Below are 26248 nucleotides of genomic sequence, written 5' to 3'. Positions count from 1 at the left end.
CGCCCCTTCCCCGACGGGCGCCCCGAAGCGACGCCGCGGCGCGCAGCCAATCAGCGCGGAGCGCGGGCACAGGCGGGAGCCCCGCGCGCGCGCGGGCCGGGCTGGGGCAGCGGAGGGAGCGGCGGCGCCATGGTAACGGCCGGCGGGGGGGTGCTTCGCCCCTCGGCCATGGGGGGCTGTGAGGGGGGTAGCCCTCAGCCCTGGGGGCGGGGGGGTGTGGTGGCCTTCCAGCGCCTAAATGGGGCTTACAGCTAAGGCAGAGGGTTCTCCCCGTGGTTCCTAGCGTCGGGATTAGGGGGAATGGTATTTGTCGCGCAGGGGGTAGGTTTGGATTAGGTATAAGGAGGGAATTCTTCACTCAGAGGGAGGTGAGGCGCTGGCACAGGCTGCCCAGAGAAGCTTTGGTGCCCCATCCCTGGAGGTGCTCAAGGCCAGGCTGGATGGGCCTTTGGGCAGCCTGGTCTGGTGGGAGGTGTCCCTGCCCGTGGAACGGCTTGGAACTGGGTGATCCTTAAAGTCCCTTCCAACCCAAGTCACTCTATGATTCTGTGATTTCTGTAATTCACTTGCCTTCAACAGAGATCTCAGCTGTGTGGTCTTTTTGGGTCGTGACAAATTAGATGTGTCGTTTGCACGTCTTTTGTTGATATTCCTTATCTGTATGTGAGAGACAATAGCAGCAATTGTGAAATCTTGAAGTAAAAGCATTTTTCCCTTGGGGGGGGAGGGTATCATTATTGTTTATTTTCCTTCACCAGCTAAACATTTTTTTAAGAAGGTCTTATTTTTTTGAAGAATCTTTAAGGAAGAAGTTGGTGTATTTACCAAGTAAAAAAAAAAAGTTGACCTAATTGTGTACTGCCTGTTTTACCTAGTTGTGTGTTGCCTGTGTACGAGGCAAGAAGGAATAACATGTCAACGCTTGAATAACAAGAAAGAATAACGTGTCAAGAATAACAATGCAAAGCTCCAAGATGAGTGGTAAAGCAACACAAAAAACCTCCGTTTTTGAGGTATGAAGTACAAACAGAAACCTTGTATTACCGTACAGAAAAAGGGGAAACTGAATGATACAAGGAAAGATATATGCAAAAAACATGACACTTTGATGTAAGGACTTTAGAAGTTAAAATTAACAGCAGGGTATTAGGGACCACAGATGAATTTAGTTGCTGGTATAGAGAGAGGCCTATAGTATCTCCTCAAAATATATACATTTTGTAACTGTAAAAGCAGGTGGGAAAGTTTTGAAGGTCAACAATGTTAAAATCATTGTAATCTTTTAAACATCTTTTGCTACGTATTTAGAGAGATTTATTTCGTGTCATATTTTCACACTGATGATTTGTATTACTGAGTAGTGGTCCAGGGTGAAATGGGGATCAGACTTTTGGGGGATGAGATCTCAACACCGCTTTCAAGTTTCCCGATGTTATTTTTTGTTTGTTTTGTTTTGCTTTAACTTCAGGCCCTCTCAGCTCTGCTGCTTTGGCTTTTTGCCGTGAATATGATCTATTAAAGCTTTATTTCTGTTTGTCCCCTTGCCAATTTCTGGTCTCAGAGAAAAAAAAAAGTCGCATCTCAAGACTGCTTAGCTTCTTTATTAGCTTTCTGTGGGGGGACTTAGCTGGAGCCATTTCAGAAGTCTTAATAAATTATGTGAGCTAGTTCTCTTTCATGTTATGGAGACATTCCAAGACTGTTAAGAAGATAATGATTTTCCTTTGTAAAAACTGTACTCGTTAGACCTTATCAGATCATGGTGATCCAGATTTCTTAGTGTTCTGTTTTTAATTATTGATGCAACAAATTTGCCAGGAAGGCTTAGTAGAGGTATTGCTACTTTTCAGTTTTCTAGAATACTGTCAGTGTTCAGGGAGAGATTATGATTATTTCATTTTTTTCTTAACCACTCTGCTATGGCATTCTTGAACTTTGGAAGTACTAGTTGAATATTTCACTCTTTTTTGAAATTAATTTGTTCAGCATATTTTTCTGTGATGCCTTACTTTTATTCTGAAAAAGAACAAAAGGTTGACTTAGGAATTTCTGAATCATTAAGATGATGAAGACACTTATTTCTTCTTTGTGTGTTTATTAATGCTTCTTTTTAATCTTTACCTATTTGGTGGGCTCAGTGATCCATTTAAATACTTTTAAAAATGTCCTAACTGTTAAAAAAAACTCCCTTTGAGTGCCATTTTGGACTTCGTGTTTTTTCTCTTACTTGCTATTGTCACTTAATGTCTCTCTCTATAGACTTAACTGGGATCACATTTTTAAATATGTATGTTTCTATTTAACCCAATGGTTTCTCAAACTTTATAACTTAACCCTTGATGCTTTTCTGCTGGCCATCCAAGTGCTCTCTTTATTTAGTTGGCTGCATATCTTTCAGGTTCTTTTGTTGTTCGTTTTTTTCTAGCAACCCCCAGGACACTTGAATTCCAAGTCTTTTTGTTTAACATCTGAGAAGTGTCCTAAGGAGAAACAGATTAGGACACTTACTATAAGACAGAGCAGAAGTAACTATCCTTAAGAGCTTTGTGGATATATGAAGAAAATTATGGCTTTGAAGATACGCACTTATTCTCTCATTGTTTCTTTATTTAAGTTGTCAGGAAAAACAAAAAGAGCAAGAACATGCAGATGATTCAAAGCAGTTTTCAAAATTCAGGTCTTTGTGATTCAATTAAAAATGTTTTTAGTGTCCTTTTTCAAAATTTTGCTACAATATTAGAGTTAGTTGATGTTACTAAATGATTAGGTCCTGTCTAGAAATACTGGGGAGTTAACTAAAAACTTCCGTACCCAAAGGGATTGCTCTGGTACTTGTTTGACCTAACATAGCAGGTATGATTCAGTAATGTGTTAATAATTATTGTTGATCTGCATAGTAACCACTAGATTTGCTTGTGAATAGTCTGAAGAACCAAGTTCTGTAGATGCCAAGGAGGAACTCTTGGATGAATGTGAGAGTATCTGGGAGCAGATGGAAGAGGTATGTAAATCATGAATATTGGACCAGATTTGTTGTTAACTGTACTGAGCATTTTTTGTTATTTCCTCTTCCTTCATTGTATGCTTACTGCACCCCCTCCAAAGAAACAACAACAGCAAAAGGAAGATGACCTTCAAAAAGGCCAAAGGTAGATGTGCTGGCAGGAATGAAGAATGCTTTGTGGTGTCAATATTTGTTTACGGTGTGCTGATTTAGTTAAATGTTTAGTGGGAGTTAAATATTTAATAGAATGGGAGTATGTATTAAAACTAGGGAAAACAGAAAAATAGTTGTATTCTGGTAGTATGGTTACACTGAGACTGAGATCCTTCTTACTTCAGCCTCATGCAAGGTGGGAGTCAGTTATGGTTCACAAGTACATAAGGTCTTATATAGGAAAGACACAATGGGAGGAGAAAGAGAGGCTCAGAAGGATGGTTCTGTTAGCATACACTCATGCAAACTGACGGTTACATCCTCAATCATAAAATTTATCTCGCTTGACAGACAATCCAAAATGCTAATGATAACATTCTAAAGCAAGTTGTTTTTATTTGCATTTTTTTACTTAGGCCAGTCCCAGCAAAGATAAACTTGTGACAGTTGTGAGCAAACGTTAGGCATTCTATAAGATTCTGCTAAGTTTACTGAAAACTCATGTTCTAAATTATATTTTGAGTGTCTTAATTGCTTCACTTGAGTTTTACATGGTTTTTATGTACCACTTATTTGCTTGTGTTTTTACATTATAATTTCAAGGTATTAAAGTATCAGAAACTGATGTAAGAATGCTTCTCATCTTAAAGTATAACAAAGTACATACAGACCATGGTTCGTAAATTGCATAGAATTAGATTTTAAAAGGATAATGTGATTTTATTTGCTTTTATGTGTAAACCTAACACTTTTTCATGTTATTAAGAATTTGGAACAATGCACGTGTTAATACTGAACAAGTGGCAGGGAATCCTGTACTAGGAAGGTTTCTGAAATATTCTCATAAGTTACCAACAGAAGTTTTGCTTGGTACCGTTTCAGAGGTTGTGAACTTTCTTTGAGAGTTTCAAATTAGAGGAGAAAACAGAATGTTTATTATTTTTAATTTCATTGAAAAAAAATCTCATTCCCAGCATGACCATAACAATACAGGAAGATTAAAATGTGTGTTATATGCAAGGGATGTTGCATCCTGGATGGAAGTATGCTTTAGCAAAAAAGTTTAAATGACTGATAATCATTGAATTAGTACCTCAGGTTATATGGTTTGTGATGCAGTGTTCCAGTTACAGTGTCACAATTAGCAGCTCTTACTGGAGAAATCCTATGCTGTGTTTAGTTCCAAAATATTAGCAATAAGACTTCCAAGAACCACTTAGTAATTCTCCTTAGTAGAGTGCATCCTGCGCTGTCCTGGAGCAGAACAAATTGCTGACAGTTACAAAACAAGAAAGAGTTTATTTAGCAGGTGACTTATGCTAAAGCCTTGGATAGCTGTGGTGACCTGAACTTCAGTCTTGGTATACATCCCATTGTAGTCAATGGGAGCTGATACATTGCACTCAAAAAACAAAAACAAAACAAACAAACAAACAAAAAAACCACCTGAAGTATATTGCCCTACTAAATGATTTGAAACAAAATGTGTGTTATAATGTGATATCTCTATTTAGAAAGCTAGGATAGTAGCACTTAGTGTGCTAATTACTTTGTAGCAGATTCCCCAATTCAGCCTTGTCCATGACTTGTCATTTTTTCCCAGTTTCTCATGCTCTTTATCTGTTCAGTATCTTTCTCCATACCAACTTTTCCCTTTTAACTTGCCATTTTCCTGAAATCATACATCCTCTTTTGTTAGCTGATGGTTTTCTACTTTTCAATTAAGTTCTACTTTTTTACTGCAGTATGGTTTCAAACTATTTCTTATTTGCTGTTCTGGGTCAAATTCCAAGGGACATGGTAAGAGCCAAGTAAAAGCTTTTTTTCTTATAATAAACAGTTTTTGGTGGAATTTCTAAACATCATATTTCTTTGCTGCAAAAGGCATGAGTGAGTAAACATTTTCTGTCTTTTGTTTGTTTTTTACCCAGTGTCAGAGCAAGCTAACACTTATAAGAGCAGAACCACTGGCAGAATCAGATGCCAAAGTAAGACATTTTTCTTTTATACTCCACAAAATGCTTGTTTTTCTGTAATGAAATGGTGTGCTTCCAAAAGAAGGAAAGGAAATTATCTTCACTTACTCTCTAAAGTTGGCAGCTTTACTTGTATTAACTTTGAGACTTTATTTTGAAGTATATTAGTGTCCAGCAAATGCTGAAAAGTTGCGTTTTTGTATAACAAAAAGGTTACAAGCAGTCCTATATGTACAACCTGATGTATGACTAACATAAGCAGCAAATCATTGTACATGTATTTTTAAAACTATATCCCTTTAGTTTTATTCTGGAAATTTGTTTTTGGAAACTAGAATTTTCACAATTTGTGGATATCATTAGAAAACGTATATGCTTGAATTAGAAATTATTAGAGTGTTGTTGACTGCATGAACATGAGCTCCTGTATCCTGAAATTTTGGGGAACATGGAAAAAGGCACTGTTGGCTCACTGTTTAGTTGCTTGTAAATTCTTAATACGAACTTTTGAAATGGAATTTGTTTGTGGACCATAAATTTGAAAATATATTGGATGGGTGAGTGAAATACATACATTTTATAAATCTTCTTACAGGACTTCGGTAAGTATATTCATATAGTTCATTCAATATATTTGAATGATTAACAGAAACAGTATTTTTTTCAGAGATGTATTTGTAGAACACATTCGGATATTGAATTACTAATGTTTATCTCTTGCTACTAATAAACTGTGTTCTAAACTGTTATTTAATCAGAATAAATAATAACTAAAGATGGATGTTTACATCCATACAATACAATCTTTTTCTTCTTACAGGACTAGATAAAATCCTAACAGCAGAAATAATTCTTGTATAATTTTCATTGGGTGTAGGCGCAGAGTTTTTAAGCTTCTTTCCAGCTTTACTGTAGTGCACCTTGTATACTTGTAATCGTGCCTTGTAAAAGCCTTGTAATTAATACTCAAACTTTGAAGATGTGCTTTTCTTAAAAACCCTTATAGCAAGACAATGATTAAATGGAGTTGCAAGGATATATTATTGTACTTCATGACAGAAAATGGGGAGGAGAGGAAAAGGTCATGTTGGACCCTCTGTCAGCAATTTTGTTATGATCTTATTAAATCCCTGATATAGGCACTTCTATTTTCATTGCAGCTGGCAAAGAAGCTGTGGGTTTTTTCTTGCTCTTAATCTTGTCACTGATGTTCACTTCTTAATCACCTTAAGATCATAATCTTGCAATGTACTCCATGTAGTTTTATTCTTTAAGCTTCGGGATGATTCTGTTCTACAATGTCATGGTTTCCTTACTGAGCAGCGTATTTTGCTGGGAATATATATAGTGTGTGAGAGAGACACCTGATATGAATACCGGCTGTATCTCTTTGTCTGTTGAAGAGTGCTTGATTTACAGCTGCTGAAAGGTGGTGTTAAGTTATTTGTATATCTGATGTCCAGTTACTGGAGCAACCAGAACACTTTGTACATCCTTTTTATCGAGTTTAAAAGATGAAAGAGCAGAGTGATGGTATTGTCAAGAGTGGTGCTCCAGTATTACAAAAGGGATTGATGCCACCTGATGTGCGAAATGAAAAACATCTGTATGGTAGTTCATTTATTTTGGTTTGAGTTTTTTTGTTGTTGTTGTTGTTTTGCTTTTCCCAATTCTGCCTAATATTTTAAAAGGTTGTCTTTTGGAGATGTACTTCTCAAAGTTATTTTCAAAGTTATTTTGAGTGGTGAAAAGCAACACTTACGTTTTTGATTCTTGATATATTTATTATGAGATCTTGCCTGATGATTCTTAGCACTTTTTTCTCCTTCTCTTTCCGTCGGTTGAGGAAAAGCTAAATGCAATCTGCAGTGCCTTTTACTGAATGCATTGAATGCTTGACTATATTAGCGGTATTGTTGCATTTCAATGATAGGTTAACTTCCTATCAGACATTGTATGATACATACATATGATAATACATATTACATATAGGTGTATTTGAAGAAAAATAATAGGTGCAGTCCCCAGCTTCAGGAAATGGAATAGTAATAATGCATATATTCTTTCTCTAAAGCGTAATAAACTAAATACATTTAATTTAAACTAAGTACATCTTTTATGGATCTGTGGCTGGGTTTTTTTTTTGTTGTTGTTGTTTTGTTTTTCATAAACTTTTCTAAACCAATGTGTAGTCTTATTGCTGCTATATTTTCAGTGATTACAGTGAGCTAGAGCAGTAGTCCAAAACATTTTTTTCTTGAGTCCACATATGGAGTTTTGATAGAAGATATATTTGACTACTGGTTGGCTGTGTTGTGTTTTTTTTTTTGGGGGGGGGGCGGGGGAAGATATTCTTTTATTTAGTCATCACGCCTATCAATATCAGTCTACTTAACCTTACATGTGTATCAGCCATGCATCTAAGAAGTAATGAGGGTGTGAAATATTATTGTGGCTTGCAGTGGCTCATCTTCAGTTGTGGTGATTGTCAGATATTGAAGAGGAAGTTAAGGGGTAAAATACCAATTCAGGGTACTTCTGATTTCCACCTTTTGGAATAAGAATGAAAACATTTCTTGATCACTGGAACTGGCTTTTTTAATCCTTTTGAAGGTATAAATTGTGTATTCCAATAGGTGCTCTTTTGTTGTGTGGTTTTTTTTTTCTGTATAAACCTAATAAATGAATTTTTATCCCAATCTATCTTATTTTACTCTGGAACAACTCAACACACTTAAACAGATCCTTAATTTCTTGTTATACAGCTTTCCTTGTTAATGATGCGAATGAAAGCTTTAACAGCGGAGTTTACTCAATGGCAGAAAAGAAGTCCTGAAAGTAAGTAGCTGCTTACATGTAAGGCTTACTCACATTAACTTTTGCAAGGTCTTTTATCTGAGCATCTTAGGCCATGTATGTTTTTCTCTCATTGTATTATGTTATGTATGTCTTGTTGTATTACCATGCTAAACTAGTTAATATGTAACATTTCCCACCATAGCATGTATGTTTAATTTATAGTTGTTATGCCATATTCTTTTATCATTTCAGTTCCTCTCAAAGCAAGGTCTACTGTAACATATGATTCTGGACAAGAACGCATAGTTCCTTCCACTATCAGTCAGTTAAATGGGAAATAATTGTTAGCAGATTTCCTAAAATGTCTTGCCCCAGATCACAAAAGCTTGTTATGCTGTCACCCGTTTTTTGTTTTTTTCCTTTCTGTGAATGTTTACAGAAGCGTAGAATCATAGTTTGTGTTGGGAGGGATCACCAAGTTCCAACCCCCTGCAGGGACACCACCTACCAGACCAGGTTGCCCAAAACCTCATGAAACCTGGCCTTGAACACTTCAGAGATGGCGCATCCACAGCTTCTCTGGGCAACCTGTGCCAATGCCCCACCACCGTCTGAGTAAAGAACTTCTTCCGTATATCTAATCAAAATCTGTTTTCTTTTAAAGCCATTCCCCCTTGTCTTATCACTACATTCCCTGACAAAGAGTCCTTCTCCTGCCTTCCTGTAGGCCCCCTTAGGTACTGGAAGGCTGCTGTATGGTCTCCCCCGAGGCTTTTCTCCTCCAGGCTGAACAACCCCAACTCCCTCAGCTTGTTTTCATGGAGAGGTGCTCCAGCTCCTTGGTCATCCTCGTGGCCCCCCTCAGGACTTATTCGAATATGTCCACATCCTTCTTGTGCTGGGGGCCCTAGAGGTGAACACAGGACTCCAGGTGGGGTCTCACAAGAGCAGAGGGGCAGAAACACCTCCCTCGCCCTGCTGGTCATGCTGCGTTTGGTGCAGCCCAGGACCCGGCTGGCTTTCTGGGCTGCAGGTGCTCATTGCTGGCTTATGGTGAGCTTCTCATCAAGGACCCACAGGTCCCTCTCCTCAGGGCTGCTCTCAATCCATTCTCTGCCCAGCCTTTATTTGTGCCTGGGATTGCCCAGTCCCAGGTGCAGGACCTTGCACTTGGCCCTGTTGAACCCCATGAGGTTCGCATAAGCCCATCTCTCAGGCCTACTGAGGTCCCGCTGGATGGCATCCCTTCCCTCCAGCGTGTCGACCACACCACAGCTTGGTGTCATCGGCAAACTTGCCAAGGGTGCATGCAAGCCTGCTGTCCATGTCTCCAACAAAGACATTAAATAATACCAGTCCCTATACAAACCGCTGAGGGACTCCACTCATTACGGGTCTACACCTGGACATTGAGCCATTGACTGCAACTCTTTGAATGTGACCACCAAGCAAATTCCTTATCCACAGAGTGGTCTTGCATCAAACTCATGTCTCTCCAATTTAGAGACAAGGATATTGTCCAGGGCAGTGTCAAATGCTTTGCACAAGTTCAGGTAGATGACATCTGTCACCTTTCATATTGCTCCCCCATTTCTTTAATCTGTACTTCCTTTTTAGGACAGAACTACTTTGGTAAATGGCTAGTTCTGTCTTCTTGCTGTTATAAAAGAGGCTGATATATTTTTAGTCATTGCAAGTGTGGCTAAATACCTAATTGTAATTTATCCAGATGTATTTTTATCTGTACTTCCTTGTTTTTTTGTTTTTTTTTGTTTGTTTGTTTGTTTGTTTTTCAGTTAATTTTGTACAGAAGTGTGCTTTATTATCATTTACTAGCTGAAACCTTGAAGTGAACTTTTAGTGGTAAACCCACTACTCTGTTTTAAAATACCTGAAATGCCTGACCCCTTTAAATTCAAGCTAGATAAAGAGGTAAAAACTCTTTTAATTTATTGCTACAATACAGGAATCGAGCTGACTTAGTGATCCTAAGAAGCACAAACCACTGAGACAAGTGGTAGGTCTCATAGTTGTTCAGCATATCTGTCAGAACAAACAAATTTCTTAGTTCTTCCAAATGCCTTCTGTATGTAAGCATCAGTGCTAACTGATTCTGCTGTTTTAAGGCTGATGTGACCAGACAATGCAAAAGTAACCATTCAGTATCTGTGAGTAAAGTAATCTGCTCTTCCAGATGTCCTGTTTAGAGACTCATAAGACAGTTTACACTGCACCGTCACTAGTATTTGTTAGCATCCACTTTTATGTCCCATGTCAAGGACCTGTTAGCACCTTTCAGCCTAGTAACATTTGTTCATTTATCTTTAAATGCATACATTGGCTCAACACTTTTGAATTTTTTAATGCCAGACGAGTCTTGGTCTTCCTAACATTCCTAGCATTTTGGAAACCCAATGTAGACAGCAAATGGTGATTTTCAATACTCTGGTCGCACTGGAATGCGTTTCTAGGTGAACATTAAAGTCACTTCTCTAGCTTCTTTCAAAGCTCAGTTAACTGCTGCATAGCATATGAACAAGTAATAGGGGTTAGAAAAAATACAAATGGTTCTCTTTTCTTATAAATAGATGCTGTTTTTCTGTTGGAATAAATTTATAGTTCATGTGCTTTGCAAGCCTGTGAGAGTAGTCAGCCCCAAATGCTTCTTAGAGTAGAGGTATGTAGACCAAAAGTATGACATTGAATAAATTTAGGAAATACTGGTTCTTGGCTGCTGTTCGTGAATAAGCTGCTGGCTGAAAGGAAATGAACTGAAAACACTCTTCATTTTTATCTGGATAAAATACCTGGAGATGTTAGGTTTCTTTACAAAAACATGCAATTATTTTAAACTTCAGGCTATTTGTTTAAAAATATTCTTGGGGCTTGACCTGTTTTTATTGGCTTGCTGAGTTGCTTCACTCAACCATTCATACTTGTTCCCAGGTGATAAGATTTATTACTAGAAATCTTAATTTTATACTGGAGAGATGATCTATGCATATCATAGTACAAATAATATCATTCTGCAGTCATAGCTTTGCCTTTTTGGCTACTTTTATAAGAGAAGGAAAAAAGAAGCTGCTGCTAAGAATTTAAATAGGGTTACAGTGTGTATATGAAAATGGAGGGTCTACTGTGCTTAAATTTTTCACGTTCTTCATGGCTTCTTTCTACCTTGTTCTGGTTTATCTGCGACAGGCAGCTCAGCACCACACATCTGCGTGCTCACATCCCTGGGTGGGATAGGAGAGAGAACTAGAAAGGTAAAAGTGTGAGAACTCGTGGGTTGAGACAGATGGTATACTAGGTAAAGCAAAAGCCTTGTACACAAGCAAAGCAGAACAGGGAATTCATTCACTACTGCCTATCAGCAGGCAGGTGTTCAGTCACTTCAAGGAAAGTAGGGCTCATTAGACATAAAGGTTTCTTGGGAAGACAAACTCCATTACTCTGAACGTCCCTCCCTCTTTCTTTTTCCCAGCTTTTATTCTGGAGCGTGTTGTGTGGTATGAAGCATGTCTTTGGCCAGTCTGGGCCAGCTGTCTTGGCTGTGTCCCCTCGCAGCTCCTGGTGCACCCCCAGCCTCCTCGCTGGCAGGGCAGCACGAGGAGCTGAAAAGTCCTTGGCTCTGTTTAAGGACTGCTCTGCAACAACTGAAAACATCAGTGTGTTATCAGCACTTTTCAGGACAAATCCAAAACATAGCATCATACAAGCTGCTACAGAGAAAATTTACTCTATCCCAGCCAACACCATGGCATACCTATTGTTTGTTTTGAAGGAGCAATTACTTGATTGAAAACACTGTCTGAATTAATCTAAATAGGAGTAACAGAAATTGCTAATTGCTAATATGGTGTGAATGTCAGGCTGACTTGTTACTTCGGATTTTGTTTTTAGTAATGGCTAGCTTATTTCTTGTAAATGAGGGCCTGTCACAGTATTTCAATTTTAAGCCTTATTTTCAGAGGTTGTAACTTGGCAATTTTACATTTCTTTGGGCACAATATTGGCAAATACATGCTCACTATAATCACAGGGGGGTGAAGGGGAGGTGTTGAACAGGTTTCTCCAAATATGACAATGAAAGGAACTCTAATGTGGGTGTAAATCAACATGGAATGTTATCATCCGCACATAGGATAATCATGTCCTTAAAAAAAAAATATTGGTCTAATAAAACCAGCACAGATGGCTGCCTCCTACAGTTCTTAAACATAAGCTCAATATGGGAGTGCTATACTCATATTTTGTTTTGAGATTTAGAGACAATAATTTTCAAAGTAAAAAATTTATTCTGAGATGTAATTTGATTGCATTTTGAGCTCACTGGTTTGGCAGATTACATTTTCATCACTGAACAAATACTGCTTAAAATTACTAATACAAGGTTTCTCAAAATTTGTAGAGAATGTAAAACTACTGTAAAATTACTTTATCACAAATGTACTTTCAGAAATTAATGGAATCCACTGTATTGTATTTAGGAAAAAATGCTTTTATGGGAGGTTTAATATTTTTCATTTTTGTTACTGGAATTTTTATTGAAGTAGAATCATAGAGTGGTTTGGGTTAGAAGGACCCTTAAGGACCACTCAGTTCCAACCCCCTGCCATGTGCAAGGACACCTCCCACCAGACCAGGTTGCCCAAAGCCCCATCCAGCCTGGCCTTGAGCACCTCCAGGGATGGGGCATCCACAGCTTCTCTGGGCAGCCTGTGCCAGTGCCTCACCACCCTCTGAGTGAAGAGCTTATTCCTTACATCTAATCTAAACCTTCCCTCTTGTAGTTTAAAGCCATTACCTCTTGTCCTATCACTCCACTCCTTGGCAGAGTCCCTCCCCAGCTTTTCTGTAGGCCCCCATTAGGTACTGGCAGGTCTCCCCAGAGCCTTCTCTTCTCCGGGCTGAACAACCCCAACTCCCTCAGCCGGTTTTCACAGGAGAGGTGCTCCAGCCCCTTGTTCATCCTTTTGGACTCCCCTCAGGACTTGTTTGAATATGTCCATGTCCTTCTTGTGCTGGGGGCCCCAGAGCTGAACGCAGGACTTCAGGTGTGTCTCATGAGAGCAGTTTTAAAATAACTGAATTCCTTGACCCTTTTAAATACAAGCTAGATAAAGAAAAGAGGTAAAAGACAGTTTATTACTACAGTACAGGAATCCAGTTCACTTAGTGATCCTAAGAAAATGCAGTTGGACGTCCTGCTGCAGTTGACACTGCTTTATGTTACAGGGTTGGACTACAAAATCTCCGGAGGTCCCTTCCAACTTTAACTAGTCTGTGACCCTGTGAAACTGTCATTCTCTGCATAACTTAAATTTGATATTTGCAAAGTGTGGGGATACAGACTGTAGAAAATGTGGCCAAACATTCAGATGAAGTAAGTTTTTATAATGTCATAAAATGAGTTGGGTATGCAATGGAAAAACTAGTGTATGTCAGCTCTCAAAGTAAAATTAAGATAACACTGATCATTCTCAGGGTTCCTTAATTATCTGATGAACATGTGTTACAGTGAATTTGAAGAATGGAGCAATTTGATTCCACACATTGATATTGATGGAATCTTTTCCACCGAAAAATCAGGCTTGCTTAACTTGATGTACATACTTCACATTTCAGTGTTACGTGCCTGTGCTCATTCATGTATAAAAAAGTAATGCAAAAGTGTTAACACATTTTTTTTTCACTCCAAAGTGACAGAATATTAGCCCAGCATTTTAGAGGCTACAATAGTTTCTCTCTAGACAGACTGCTTTTCAGTAAAAACAAACCTATATCACACAGTGCATAAAAGTCAATTCATTATATTTTTCAGTAATTTCGACTAATCCAGAGGTACTGCTAACATTAGGAAAAGAAGAGGTAAGTCTCTTTTGTTTGTTAACAGATATCACTTTTTTGAAAAAATGAAAAACTACATCTGCTCCTGTGGTGGTCTATTGATAAGCTATTTTGTATGTTTCTTTAGGCATTGTGGCTGTTCTGATGTTTATCTTCCTCTGAATTATAATTACTGAAATTTCTTAGTTACAGTGAATGACTTTTTTAAGCAAAAGTTTTCAATGTATTGCATTTCATACTTGGTATAAAATAGCGTAACATTATATGTTACAAAGAATTGCTGGTATTCATAGATCTGGCATTCAGTGCAAATATATCTTCAAGTTCTACCAAACTTGAAAGAAAGGGCAAATCAAGAATATGTTAGCGGTAGCATTACACTATATTAGTTGGACACTGCTATGCAACAGTAGCTGATAATGTGCATGTTACTACGTGTTTTGTTTTTTTTAAAAAGTACCTTTTGGTTTTCTTCCTCCAAGCAGCTTTCTTCCCTCTGGAATCACTGACAACAGAAAACCCAACTGCAGTTAAGAGCCAGAGTTAACGTGTTGTTTGGTTACAAACTGATTTGACTGTATTGCTCTAACACGTTTGATCTGATACTCCATTTTGTGGCTTGTTTTGTTGAGGGTTCCAATCTTTTTTCAGGTATCGCATACACAGGGCACGCTTGCATCTGTAGAATAATTTTTGTTTGAGCAGGTTATAAAATAGTTTCCACTGTCTGTGGAGGCAAAATACAACCAAAATCATAGGTTTTTATTAAAAGACATAAAATGTTAGAAATATTGCATTTTAGAACATAATGCATTATTGAAAGACCCAATCCTCTGAGATGTATGTTTCCTATCATTGGGAGCACATATAGCTTCTGGCTGCAGTATCTTTGTTTCTTCCTCTTTCCTCTCCCTTGTAGGTCCTTATCATTGAGGACCATGTAATTCATGTAAGCACTTAGTCTTTCTTGCAGCATCTTCGTTTTTCAATGCTATACCTTTTATAATAGTGTATTTAACATGGATTCATTCTTGCAAACAGCTTCAGTGAGTTTAAAAAATGCAGCCCTGCTGCTGTAGGTGTTTTCAGTGTTTCTTCAGGTAGGCAGTTCACGTGTGTGCTTCATGATCTGCTTTGGGTGCTGTGAAGAACTTTGTTGTTTTACAGAGCTTCAATAAGACATTAATGAGCATCTGGATTAGAGACATTTTATATGGCTCTAGACACATTTAAAAATAGTATGTCACTCCATAGTCTGCTTTCTTAAGAAATTACAGATAACATGCCCTCTTCACCTAATATATGAAAACAGTTTTACAGATATAACCTTACATAGAACAAATACTAGGGATTTGACTATCTGCAAACTGTAGGTTTATTTTTACTTTCTTACAGTTGCAGAAAGTAAAGAAAGATCTTGAAATGGTGCTGTCAACAGTTCAGTCAAGGAATGAAAAACTGAAAGAAGATTTGGAAAGGTAATACAGTAATTTGGACTTAAGAATGTTGTAAGGCTTTTTTTTTTTTTTTTTTACCACAAATTATTCTTCTGATTGTTTAAGGAAAACTGTATGTATCAGTTGTGCCACTTGATATTTTTCATGTTTCAAAGAGAACAGCAGTGGCATGACGAACAGGAGAAGATACTAGATGCTCTTAAAGAAATTGAAAAAAAGATGGAAAATGAAGTTGTATCACATTCCAAAAAAAGGTATTGCTGTAATACTGAGTTTTTTTGTCTTGAAGAATTTAAATTTCAAGAGAAGCAAGTGAGCAAACGAATTCTTAAAAAACGTACTACTTGTTTTGTAAAATAAATCAAATAATAGGATTATGATTTTGTAACGATAGAAAATAAGCAATTTTTAATTGAGAAAAATGTTAATTTTTCTGTTGAATTTGATATTCTATTGGTATGTTTTTACTATTATATTGGATACTAGAGCATTCCGAGAACTGAAAGATGAAATCTTGAAAGTAAAGGCATATAAGGAAGAACTCTTGAATGCTTTGGGTGAGTTCCTAGAAGAACATTTTCCCCTTCCGGAGGAAGATGGAAGAGCTAAAAAGAAAAAAAAGGTGAGGGTTGTTTTCTTTTGGTGTTTTCGTTTTGTTTTGTTAAGTATTGAATTTGTAATGTTCAATTTTTATTTAATTAGATATGGTATCTTTTTAAAGTCACTGGCAGAGAGTCTTCTGCTATATTCTAAAATAAGTAAATAATTATATTCTTACAGCTGATCCTTTATGTTTAATCAACATTTTTCAGCTTGGTTTATTTTATCTAAGGCTGTTCCCAGCTGAATATTTTCTTTTTTAATGCACATAGCCTTTACCCAATAAGATTCATAGTGATGTATTGTATTTCTTACTGGACTGCAGTCCGTGCCAGATTTGGAAATGGTGAGGGGTTCACTCCAAATCGTTACTTTTTTTTTTTTTTTTTTACTGGACTAGGCAAGTGGATTCATATTTTCCTTGGCAAAACAAATTTTAATTGCCTAACAATGTTTTTGGAACAATAATAGGGACAAGTGTTTATAATTACAGCATAGTTTAGAATGTTAACCATCAGTTTCTGTTCAGACAAACTCGGCCAAAAATTATCTTAAACTTTAGGGAAAATAGGCAGTCAGGGAGTATTTTGCATAACAAATTCAAAGTCTGCAGTAAAAATAAACCTTTTACCACTACTATTTGAAAGACTAGTTACAAAATGCTACAAAAAAGGTGGGGGTTGAATTGCATTTCAGACACACTTCAGAACACAGAAATAGATTTCTGAATCTAGTTCCCTGTTATTGCAGACAACCACATAATACAATTTCTAGATTATGATTGAGCTTAATTTAAAATTTTGTTGTTGTTGTTAATCCTGTTCCTATTGGAGTTTGTGCTAGTGCCTCAATGCTCTGGTTAGAAACTGTCTCCTAATTTACAGTTTAAATTTATTCATGTCTAACACAGATCCATGTATTCTTATGCCAGTATTGTCCTTAGAATAGTTCTTTTTCTTTCTTGTGTTTACTCCTCCTGGTGTATTTATAGACAGCAATCTTATCCCCTTTCTTTCTTTGCTTTGCAAATAGAACTAACATAGCTTTCCTGTTCTTTTGTAAGTTTTTCATTTCCTTGGCTTATCCTAATACCCATTTTCTATATTTGCTTCCTCTAGGATTCATCTTTTGTTGGAATCTGGTAGAAACCAGTATTATAAACAGAATATTACTAGCTCATAATCACCACAAAAACAACAAATTAAACCCTTGTCTTTTTTCTTGCTGTTATTTCTAACTGATGTGCCCTAAGCTTCTATTAAAAAGTCTTGGTTTCACTCTGAACTACGTACTTAGCACACAGAAATACCAAATCCACCCTTTGAGGCACAATGATTGTCTTTGAAGTCATACACATGTTCCTGTAGTATATTTCAGTTCTTCTATATATCAGTGCCTTCCAGTATCCTGCTATTACTAAGTATTGATCATGCCTACATTTTGTGAAACCATTAAGAAAATAAATTTCAGGGACTTAATTAACAGTCTTCTTTCAATCAATTATTTCCTCATTTCAGCCTCATCTGTCATCTCCCTGTTTGCTGGTTCTTATTATAGTTTCTCCAGGACATTTCAAGTGCCAATGACTTTCCCAGATGCATTTTAAGCAGTTGTCCATTTTTTTTCCCATGGATGTCATTGTAATTTATTTTAAAATATATTTTGTATGAGATACATTAGTTCATTTGCTACCATATATGTGATGTCAGAGAAAAATTCAGGCTGGAAGTGGCCTCTGGATTTCTTCCAATCCAACCCAATCATCAAGGTATGGCCAGTTTCAAGATTGGATTAAGTTGCTCATAGTTATATCCAGTGAATTTTTAAATGTGTGAAGCAGTGAATTTGTGTGTGTGCTTCAGAATTGTGAGGAAGACTTTATTTTATAATTTCTCACCCCAGAGCAAAATTCAATTCCTTGAATTTGCTCAGCCTTTGTTATACCGATTGTTAGAACTTATTAGTTACACTGCCTTTGTCTCTTTTCCATGCAATTTTCCATATTAAAATGTAAAGAAAAAAGGATCACACGAGGTCTTTGGGATTAATCTGCCCTTTCCCTCCTCACAGAAGCTCACCTTCTACCTTTTATGATTTTACTTCAAAGTAAAAATTTATTTTGATATATTAGCAAGGTCTTATCTTGTCTTAATTTTATTTATACATTTCTTGAGTTCTTAAATACAGTTTATTTTCTGATCAGTCCTTTTTCTCTCTCTGTCTCTCTCTCTGTCTCTCTCTCCATTTTTTCTATTTCTGGTCCTTGTGAGTTCATAGCTGCTTTATCTTTAAACTCAGTTGGATCTCCCTGGCTCAGCCACTGGTCCCCCACAATCTGCATCTAAGTGATTAACTGTGAAGGCTGGAAAGACAGCCATTTTCCCCTATGTTATTTGCCTGAATGTGTCAGAAATACAAATTGTTTGCATTAGCAATAGGATGGTGCTAGGTGGGTTCAGAACTCATTGATAACATCTCTTACCAGCTTGGTTCAATGCTCTTGAAGCACCTAACTCTTAACTCTGTCAGTAGTTTTCTTTCGCATCATGGATGCTTCTTGTGCTCTCAGTAGTTCTGTGTGACTGAACGTGCTTATGGGGCTGACAGCAACGTGAGCTGCTGTGAACCTGTTCTGGTTCCACCCTCATGTTACCAGACATCAGCACCTGGGACTGGGAGCAGGCAGAGAGACTGAATCAGTTAGCTTTTGTTGCCACAGCCTGACACCTTTGGTATGGATATGGATTGAAGTAAGAATTACCTTGCATTTTAAATCTTAGGCATAGGGAGGTATACTTAATTATCTAAGATTAAATGTAACAATTTTAAAGCAATTCTTAATTACTTTAATAATAATAAGTTATTAAAGTAATCATTAGTTAAAACACCTTGATGATAACTTCTTGGTACAGGTACTAAGGAAGCTGACTAGGAAGGGTGCCCTCTAAATTTGTTGCTTCTAAACAGAGAGGGTCTCATGTGAAGTGGCAATTGGTGTTTGTCTTGGATATAGTGATCATAGAGTAGTCAAGTTTAAAATCTCTGGTGATAGGAGGAAAACTGCCACCGAACCTTTAACCCTGGATATGGGAAGAGCAGACTTCAGGCTGCTCAGGGAACTAGTTAGTAATGTCCAACGGGAAACTGCTTTTGAAGACAATGGGGGTCCATCACTGCTAGTAAATTTTTAAGTACCACCTCTTAAGAGCACAGGAACAGGCAATTCCAAAATGATAGAAGTCAATCAGGTGGGGCAGAAGGCCAGGTTGGCTGAGCAGGGATCTTCTAGAAATTAGGCGGAAAAATAAAGTGTGGCCACAGGAAACAAGGCCAGGTGGCATGGGAGGACTACAGGGATACTGTTCATCGTTACAGGGAGAAAATTCATGCAGTCAGAGCTCAGTTAGAGTTGTAGTTGGCCAGTACTGTGAGTGACAATTAAAATGGCTGTCTTTAAAATATGTTAACAGCAAAAGGGAGACCAGAGAAAACTAGTCCATTACTTGATGAGGATGGTCAGTTAACAAATAGAGATGTAGACAAAGCAGAGACATGTAATGCCTTCTTTGCCTCTGTCTTTAACACCGAAGATGGGCTCTAGGACCCCCAGAGCCCTGAGTGGGAGGACCATAACTGTAGTAACAATAAACTCCCAGCCAGCCCTCAATTTGTGCAGTATTTGGTGCTCCAGCTGGGTGCATATAAGTGTATGGGGCCCAATAGGATTCATCCCAGGAAACTCAGAGAGCTGGCTGATGTCATTGCAAGGCCTCTCAATTATTTTTCAATGGTCCTGAGAATCTGGAGAGGTCCCAGTTGACTGGAAGCCAGCAAATGTCCTAATTTTCCAAGAAGGGCAAGAAAAACACCTGAAAGACAATGCAGTCATTGGTCATAGCCAACATGGGTTCAGGAGGGGTAGGTCCTGTTTAACAAACTTAATTTTCTTTTAGGACAAGGTCAACCACCTAGCTGACCAAGGGAAGACACTTGATGTAATTTTCAGGATTTCAGAAGAGCTTTCGATATGATGGCCTGAGGGCCATAGTAAATGGGGTTCATTAGGCTGGTGGCCAGTCACTAGTGGGGTTGCATGGGGCTCCATTTTAGGGCCAGTTTGCTTTAATGTTTTCATGAATAACTTGAGTACAGGACTTGAAGGTATACTAAGTGAGTTTGTGGATGGCACTAAATTGGGAGGAGCTGTTGCCTCTGCCAAAGGTAGAAAGGCCTTACAGAGAGAGCTTGACAGACTAGGGGAGCTGGGCAATCCCCAACCATAGGAAGTTTAACAAGAGCAAGTGCCAGATTCTGCACCTGGGATGGGGCTACCCTGTATATATATACAGGCTGTGGGACGAGAGGCTGGAAAGCAGTCCCACGGAAAAGGGGTCAGGGGGTTCTGGTTGATGGCAAGTTGAACATGATGCAGCAGTGTGCCCTGTCAGCAAAAGGGGCTAACCCTGTACCCTGGGGTGCATCAGGCACAGCATTGCTAGCTGGTCGGGGGAAAGGGATTGTCCTGCTCTGCTCTGCACTGGTGCGGCCTCACCTTGAGTACTGCGTGTGGTTCTGGGCACCACAGTACAAAAAGGATGTGAAACCGTTAGAGAGTGTCTAAAGGAGGGCTACAAAGCTGGTGAAGGGTCTAGAGGGGAAGATGTATGAGCGACTGAGGTCCCTTGGTTTGTTCAGCCCAGAGCAGAGCAGGCTGAGGGGAGGCCTCATGGCAGTCTACAGCTCCCTCACGAGGGGAGCTGAAGGGCAGGCGCTGAGCTCTGCTCTCTGGGGACAGCGACAGGGCCCGAGGGAACGGCATGGAGCTGGGACAGGGGAGGGTCGGGCTGGGTGTCAGGGAAAGGTTCTGCAGTGAGAACTGGGACAGGCTCCCCAGGGCAGCGGTCACGGTACCAAGCCTGATGGATTTCAAGGGGCGTTTGGACAACACTCTCAGACATCTGGTTTGGTTTTTGGGTGGTCTTGTGTGGAGCCAGGAGTTGGACTCAATGATCCTTGTGGGTTCCTTCCAACACTGAATCTGTGATTCAATGATGCTATGATTAACAATATTAAAGTTTATGATATTGCACTAATAGATTAATGATTTAAATCCTACCTTGTATTTGTATTATAACTAAACAAAAAAGTATATTATTTTCAAGTGTTCTATTCTATGCAATAAAATAGTTGTGTGATTTATTTGTCTTAAATTAATTTAAATTAATTAAATCTGTCAGTTAAGATATTTCCTGAATATTTAGTTTGGGGGCTTTGTTAATTTGGCTGGTGTGGTTATCTTTGCAGAAAAAGTCTGAAGAGTCAGCTACACAACTGATAACACTGCATGAAATTTTAGAGGTGAGATGATTTTGTTACGTAGAGATTCACGTGATTTTCTACTACTCAGATCTGATCACAATATATTAATAAGATAACAGTATACGACATACAATTAAGATATTTAAAAAGTAAAATGTTTAAGAATGTTACATTCCTATTTTAATTCCTATAAAATTAAACCCTCAAATTTTTACTAAAATCTTGGCAGTAGTTTAGATAACTGTATTTTCTGTTTGATCTGGAGAATGATTGATTATCCCTTACTTCTTTATTTTACAGTGTTTTTCTTAAAGAACTTTTATGAGCCTTAGTGGCTCATGTGAGGGAACCAAATACTTTGGTTAAGAAAAAAAATCAAATAGTTCCATTTCATGCTCTGTTTTGTACTATGTAAATACAAATATTTCTGAAATGTAGTACAGTAACAGAGAACTAAGTAATATATAGTCTCTTGTATTAACTGGATTGTAATATTTCATATGAGGAAATTGGTGAGTCTGATTCATGTGTTAATGTATATTATTTATGTATAATCTAGTGGATTAAGTGTGATACACACTGATTAGTGTGTATTTTTCATTTCAGTGTAAATTACGATCTTGAATTAGAAAGCGTAATTCTAAAAGACCATTAAATATCTTTTCACTAGCATTGTTCCTTCTTGTCTTAAATGTAATTTCCTATTCCTCCTGCATCCTTACTCTTCAAATGCTTGTAAGCATCTATGTGTAAAACCTTCCCTAGAACTAGAAAATAAAAATAAAACAATTTTTACAGGGTGTTTTTTGTTTTGTTTTGTTTTGTTGAGGGAAAACTTGATGAATAACAACACTCTGGTGTTAAGATGGTACAATCCGGTCACTATGACATTGTTGTACTTTAGTTTAAAGCCCAGACAGTGAATTGGTACTTATATCATCAAAATCATTTTACATGCCTCGAGTATCTCAGTGTGCCTATTAATGCCAAATTAGGCAGACCTTGAAAACAAATCAGAATTTGAAATAGGCATGTTCCTTACAGAAATCAAGTTTTAAAGCTCTTTTAATGCTTTAAAATTGTCCTTCTTATTTTTCTGATAATATTAATCTCTTTAAAACATGAACACATCCAAGTAATATCAGATTTCCATTTGGAAGAACATGATAGTTCCAGCAAGTAATATCAGATTTCCATTTGGAAGAACATAATAGTTCCAGCAGTTCAGATTTATTCTTAATTTTAACTGTTTTGGCCCAAATTGTGAATGTCCCTTATCTTTCTTTTATGTTTTGTGTTTTTTTTCTCTCTTGAGCAACTTGGTTCTGGTTTCAAGTGCCTGTTAAATTTCAAAACTGTTTGCTTAGATATAGATAATAGTTTCTTGAAGAGACAAATTAAAAGTCGTCTTTGTATTGTAATTACAGACTTAGGATTTGCTGTTGTGAAAATGTAATGGATTCCCAGAATTGCAACCAATGTATGTGTTCCTGACCATGTCTCCTTAATCCCTGTTTGCTTTTTGAATAAGAAGTGTACATTTTTTAATAAAGGCTAGGTGCATACTTATAAATTATTTAGATACATTAATATCTGCTTCATTAAATTAGCATAAGACACCTCAGAAAGCTGTAATCTCATTTATCATTAAGCTTCAGAATTTTTATTTCAATAATTTTGTTCAATTAATGAGCTATAATTTTTAATATATAAATGTAGTGATTTTTTTTTCCTTTTACACAGTTTGAGGATTATTCCTATTGGATTGAGGATTTAGTGAAACTAACTTAAGATTTGAAAGATGTTTATAATACAAATTCATGTAAATAGCCATAAAAGGCGTTTTTGGAGTATCAGATGTCAGAAAGGACTAAAACATCTAAAACAATGTAATTGGAGTAAATATTCAGAATTGGAGCAGATGAATATAAAAGACAAACTGGAACAATTCTTTGAAGTGTTCTGAAAAAAAGGAAGAGCGTTTCTTGTTCTGAAAATAGCATTAGGTGTTTGGGGAGAGAAATGAAGTCTGTTAATGAGGATTTTGATGCATTTTTTTCTTCAGTAGTAAAGAGGAGAGGTAGGCAGAATATTTTGTACCTATTAAAACTGGGAAAGCTAGGACATTTACAGTATCTTAATAGAAAGATGTAATATCTGGGGTGAAGAGAGAAAGCACCATAGGATAGGTAAAGTTAAATCATCTGTAGGTATATATTCCAAGTGATCAGTATTACAAGGGTATGAACGTGGTCTTCAAAAACACAAAAAGAACATCAAAACTGGGGTTTGCATTTAAGTCTATTAGCTAACGATATACTTTGATAAAGAAAGAATGAGGAGTAAGGAGTTATTTAGAGGTGCTGAATAGGTGCTGAATTTTTCCAAGATGCTTGTCATGCCCAAACAAGAAGTGATAATAAGAATTTGCATAATCCACTTATGATATAAGCGGAAGGATTTTGGTATGTAAAAGCAGTGAAACTGTCAAACGATCACAGTGATGCTTAACTTCTCATAGGCATAAAGTTTTTTATTTCTAACACTGCCTACAGTAGGACACAAAATACAGGAAAAAAAGTCAATTAAATCTAGGAAGACATTTCTTTTTTTAGCTTACTAGTGAGAATACATTTAGAAGAATTGTAAGATGGACATTCTTTTCTTCTAGAATCTGAAGAATTGGTGGAGAAAGACTATTTGTTGGTAGTCAGTTATGGCTTTGATATGAGTTATTTCCAAACAACTGGCTTCCTCTCTTACTTGATGCTTTTAACCCCGTATTAACAGATACTGGCTAAAGATTAATTATGTAAGGTTTTACTGTCTTAATGTTCATATTTTTTAGGCATTTACAATTACACCATCTAAAATCCAATAAAAATTTTAGATAGACTGTGAAAAACTCAGTCTGGATAAAAGAATTCCAGTTCTAATTTTTACATCATGTTCTAAATCTTGTACTTTTGGTCTTCCAGACCCTTATAAATAAATTATTGAGGACACCGCATGAACCCTATGTAACAATCAACGACTCATTTTGGCCACCTTATATTGAGCTGCTTCTGCGATGTGGAATTGCCCTGAGACATCCAGAAGATCCAGACAGGATACGCCTAGAAGCCTTTCACCAATAGTGTGAAGATTTCTTTTCTTTAAAACAGAGCAAAGCACCAGTCCTCTTCTTGGGAAGACATACTTATGTTTTATGATGAATGTATGTGTTTGTATCAGCAACTTGATCAGTAAAGAACTTAGTAATCTGTTTAACTTAAAAGTCATATTTTGTATGTGACTATTCTGTGCTTTTTAACTCTTCTCAATTTCATTTGGTATTTCTATGCAGTCTGTAGAGTGAAGATCTGAAGTAGCTTGACTCCTTTATGAACAATATGTTGTTTCCTAGAGGCTTTGCAAATAAATATATTGCTCTTAAGATATACACTGTGGAAAGTTGACACATCTTTCTGTGCAAAGGGCTGATGATGTTGAGCATTTAACTCCACAACTGCGTATTTCCTTAACTGCCTCTTTTTGGGTTATGCTGTGTCTCAGAGATGTGAAACCTAAATAGAAAGGGCAGACCTGTACAGTGGATTAAAATCAACCACTGAGTATCAAACGTGTCATTTGAGTATGCTGTCTGGCTTTGTGGAAGAAAAGTCTAATCTGCATACAGTTCAGTGTAGATTCCATTGTACATACCTTTTTTTTTTTTTACCAAGTGCACTTTTATTGAGTGCACCTTCAGCAAGTTTGCTGATGCCACCAACCTGAGCAGTGCAGTCAACACGCTGCAGAGAAGGGATGCCATCCAGAGGGCTTGAGAGGTGGGCTTATGCAGACCGCATGAGGTTCATCGAGGCCAAGTGCAAGGTCCTGCAGCTGGGCTGGGGCTTTCCCAAGCACCAGTACAGGCTGGGTGGAGAATGGATTGAGAGAGGCCCTGAGGAGAAGGATCTGGGGGTGTTGGTTGACAACAAGCTTGACATGAGTCGGTCATCTGTGCCTGCAGCCCAGAAAGCCAGCTGCGTTCTGGGCTGCATCATTCTCATGGCCATCAGGGCGAGGGAGGTGATTCTGCCCCTCTGCTCTGCTGTTGTGAGACCCTACCTGGAGTGGTGTGTTAACTTTAAATTAAATTATGGAACTCACTGCCACTCCAGAAAACCCTTCTGCTTCAGCTTCAGATGTGCTCAGGACTCCATCCTTCAATGTAGAGCTATTTCCTTAGGCTCAGTTAAGTCATTTACTACAGCAAGAGAAAAACTGCAGAAATCCATAATCCATTTCTTCTCATGGCCTAAAATGTATTACCAGCTTTTGAGGGAAACTGGTTTGGACTGAAACAAGCTGTAGCTCTCAAAACCTGGCAAGTAAACCGAAGAAGTTCAAGGCAGTAATGAAAAACAGATCTTCCTTATGAGAAAAGCCTGGAAGAGGATTGTCCATCAGTCTTATCAACACTCAGGAAAGTCAGGGAGTTCTGCAGACAGAGTAGAGTAATATGTCTTTTTTTCCCCCCTTGCTTGTCTAATTCACATTTGTTTAACTGGACTTAATATTTTTAAATGTGAATATTGGGACTCTACCTATGCACATTCTATGAAATAAGGATTTGTTTATCATAATCTCAAATTTTAGCTCCAAAACAACAACATTAGAAAAGATGTAAATGTTTGACAAACATTCAGAGCTACCAGCCTGAGTAAGATTAAATTTGATCTAGCCACTAGTCCTGGTTTTGACGGGGACATTTAGAGGATAGTATTTTTAGAGGGGAGATCGTGGTGGGTTCAATTAGCTGGACCCCTCTGTCACTCCACAATAATTATTTTGTGCCCAGTCAAGGGTCAACAACAAGCAACGTGCATTTTCTTTCTTCACATAAGTGTATCAAGTACAGCTGCTGCAGTGTAGAAATTAATACACACTTCATGCTTAATACACACTGCTGCAGTTAAGAAAATGCACTGTGAAAAAGCCACAAAGGATCAGAGGGAGGAGGTGAGCTTTCCACCCATGGCACAACTGAGTGACTGGAACAGCTTAGCAAGTGCTTAGCTTCCAATCCATCATTGGGTTTCCAA

At 37.7% G+C, this 26248-nt stretch overlaps 1 protein-coding gene across 5 annotated transcripts; it reads left to right on the top strand.

The window, feature by feature from the left end:
• Positions 1-41: 41 nt before the first annotated feature.
• Positions 42-24780, top strand: CENPK (centromere protein K). 5 transcript variants are annotated; one of them, XM_040540690.1, is made up of 11 exons: positions 42-132; positions 876-1013; positions 2924-3001; positions 5089-5145; positions 7899-7971; positions 13757-13803; positions 15178-15260; positions 15395-15493; positions 15726-15861; positions 21144-21197; positions 24137-24780. In XM_040540690.1, exons 2-11 carry the CDS (start codon positions 960-962, stop codon positions 24293-24295), a joined length of 840 nt encoding a protein of 279 aa, XP_040396624.1. In that variant the 5' UTR covers positions 42-132; positions 876-959; the 3' UTR covers positions 24296-24780. The 5 variants fall into 5 exon arrangements, with proteins under 5 accessions (XP_040396624.1, XP_040396628.1, XP_040396627.1 ...); XM_040540694.1 differs by having other exon boundaries at positions 876-1110; positions 2898-3001; XM_040540693.1 differs by lacking the exon at positions 42-132 and adding an exon at positions 167-263.
• Positions 24781-26248: the final 1468 nt, after the last annotated feature.

The sequence above is a fragment of the Cygnus olor genome, chromosome Z (assembly GCF_009769625.2).
Source record: "Cygnus olor isolate bCygOlo1 chromosome Z, bCygOlo1.pri.v2, whole genome shotgun sequence".
NCBI classification, from domain to species: domain Eukaryota; kingdom Metazoa; phylum Chordata; class Aves; order Anseriformes; family Anatidae; genus Cygnus; species Cygnus olor.
The sequence above is the reverse complement of the archived record's forward strand: the minus strand, read 5'-3'. Positions and strand labels throughout refer to the sequence as shown.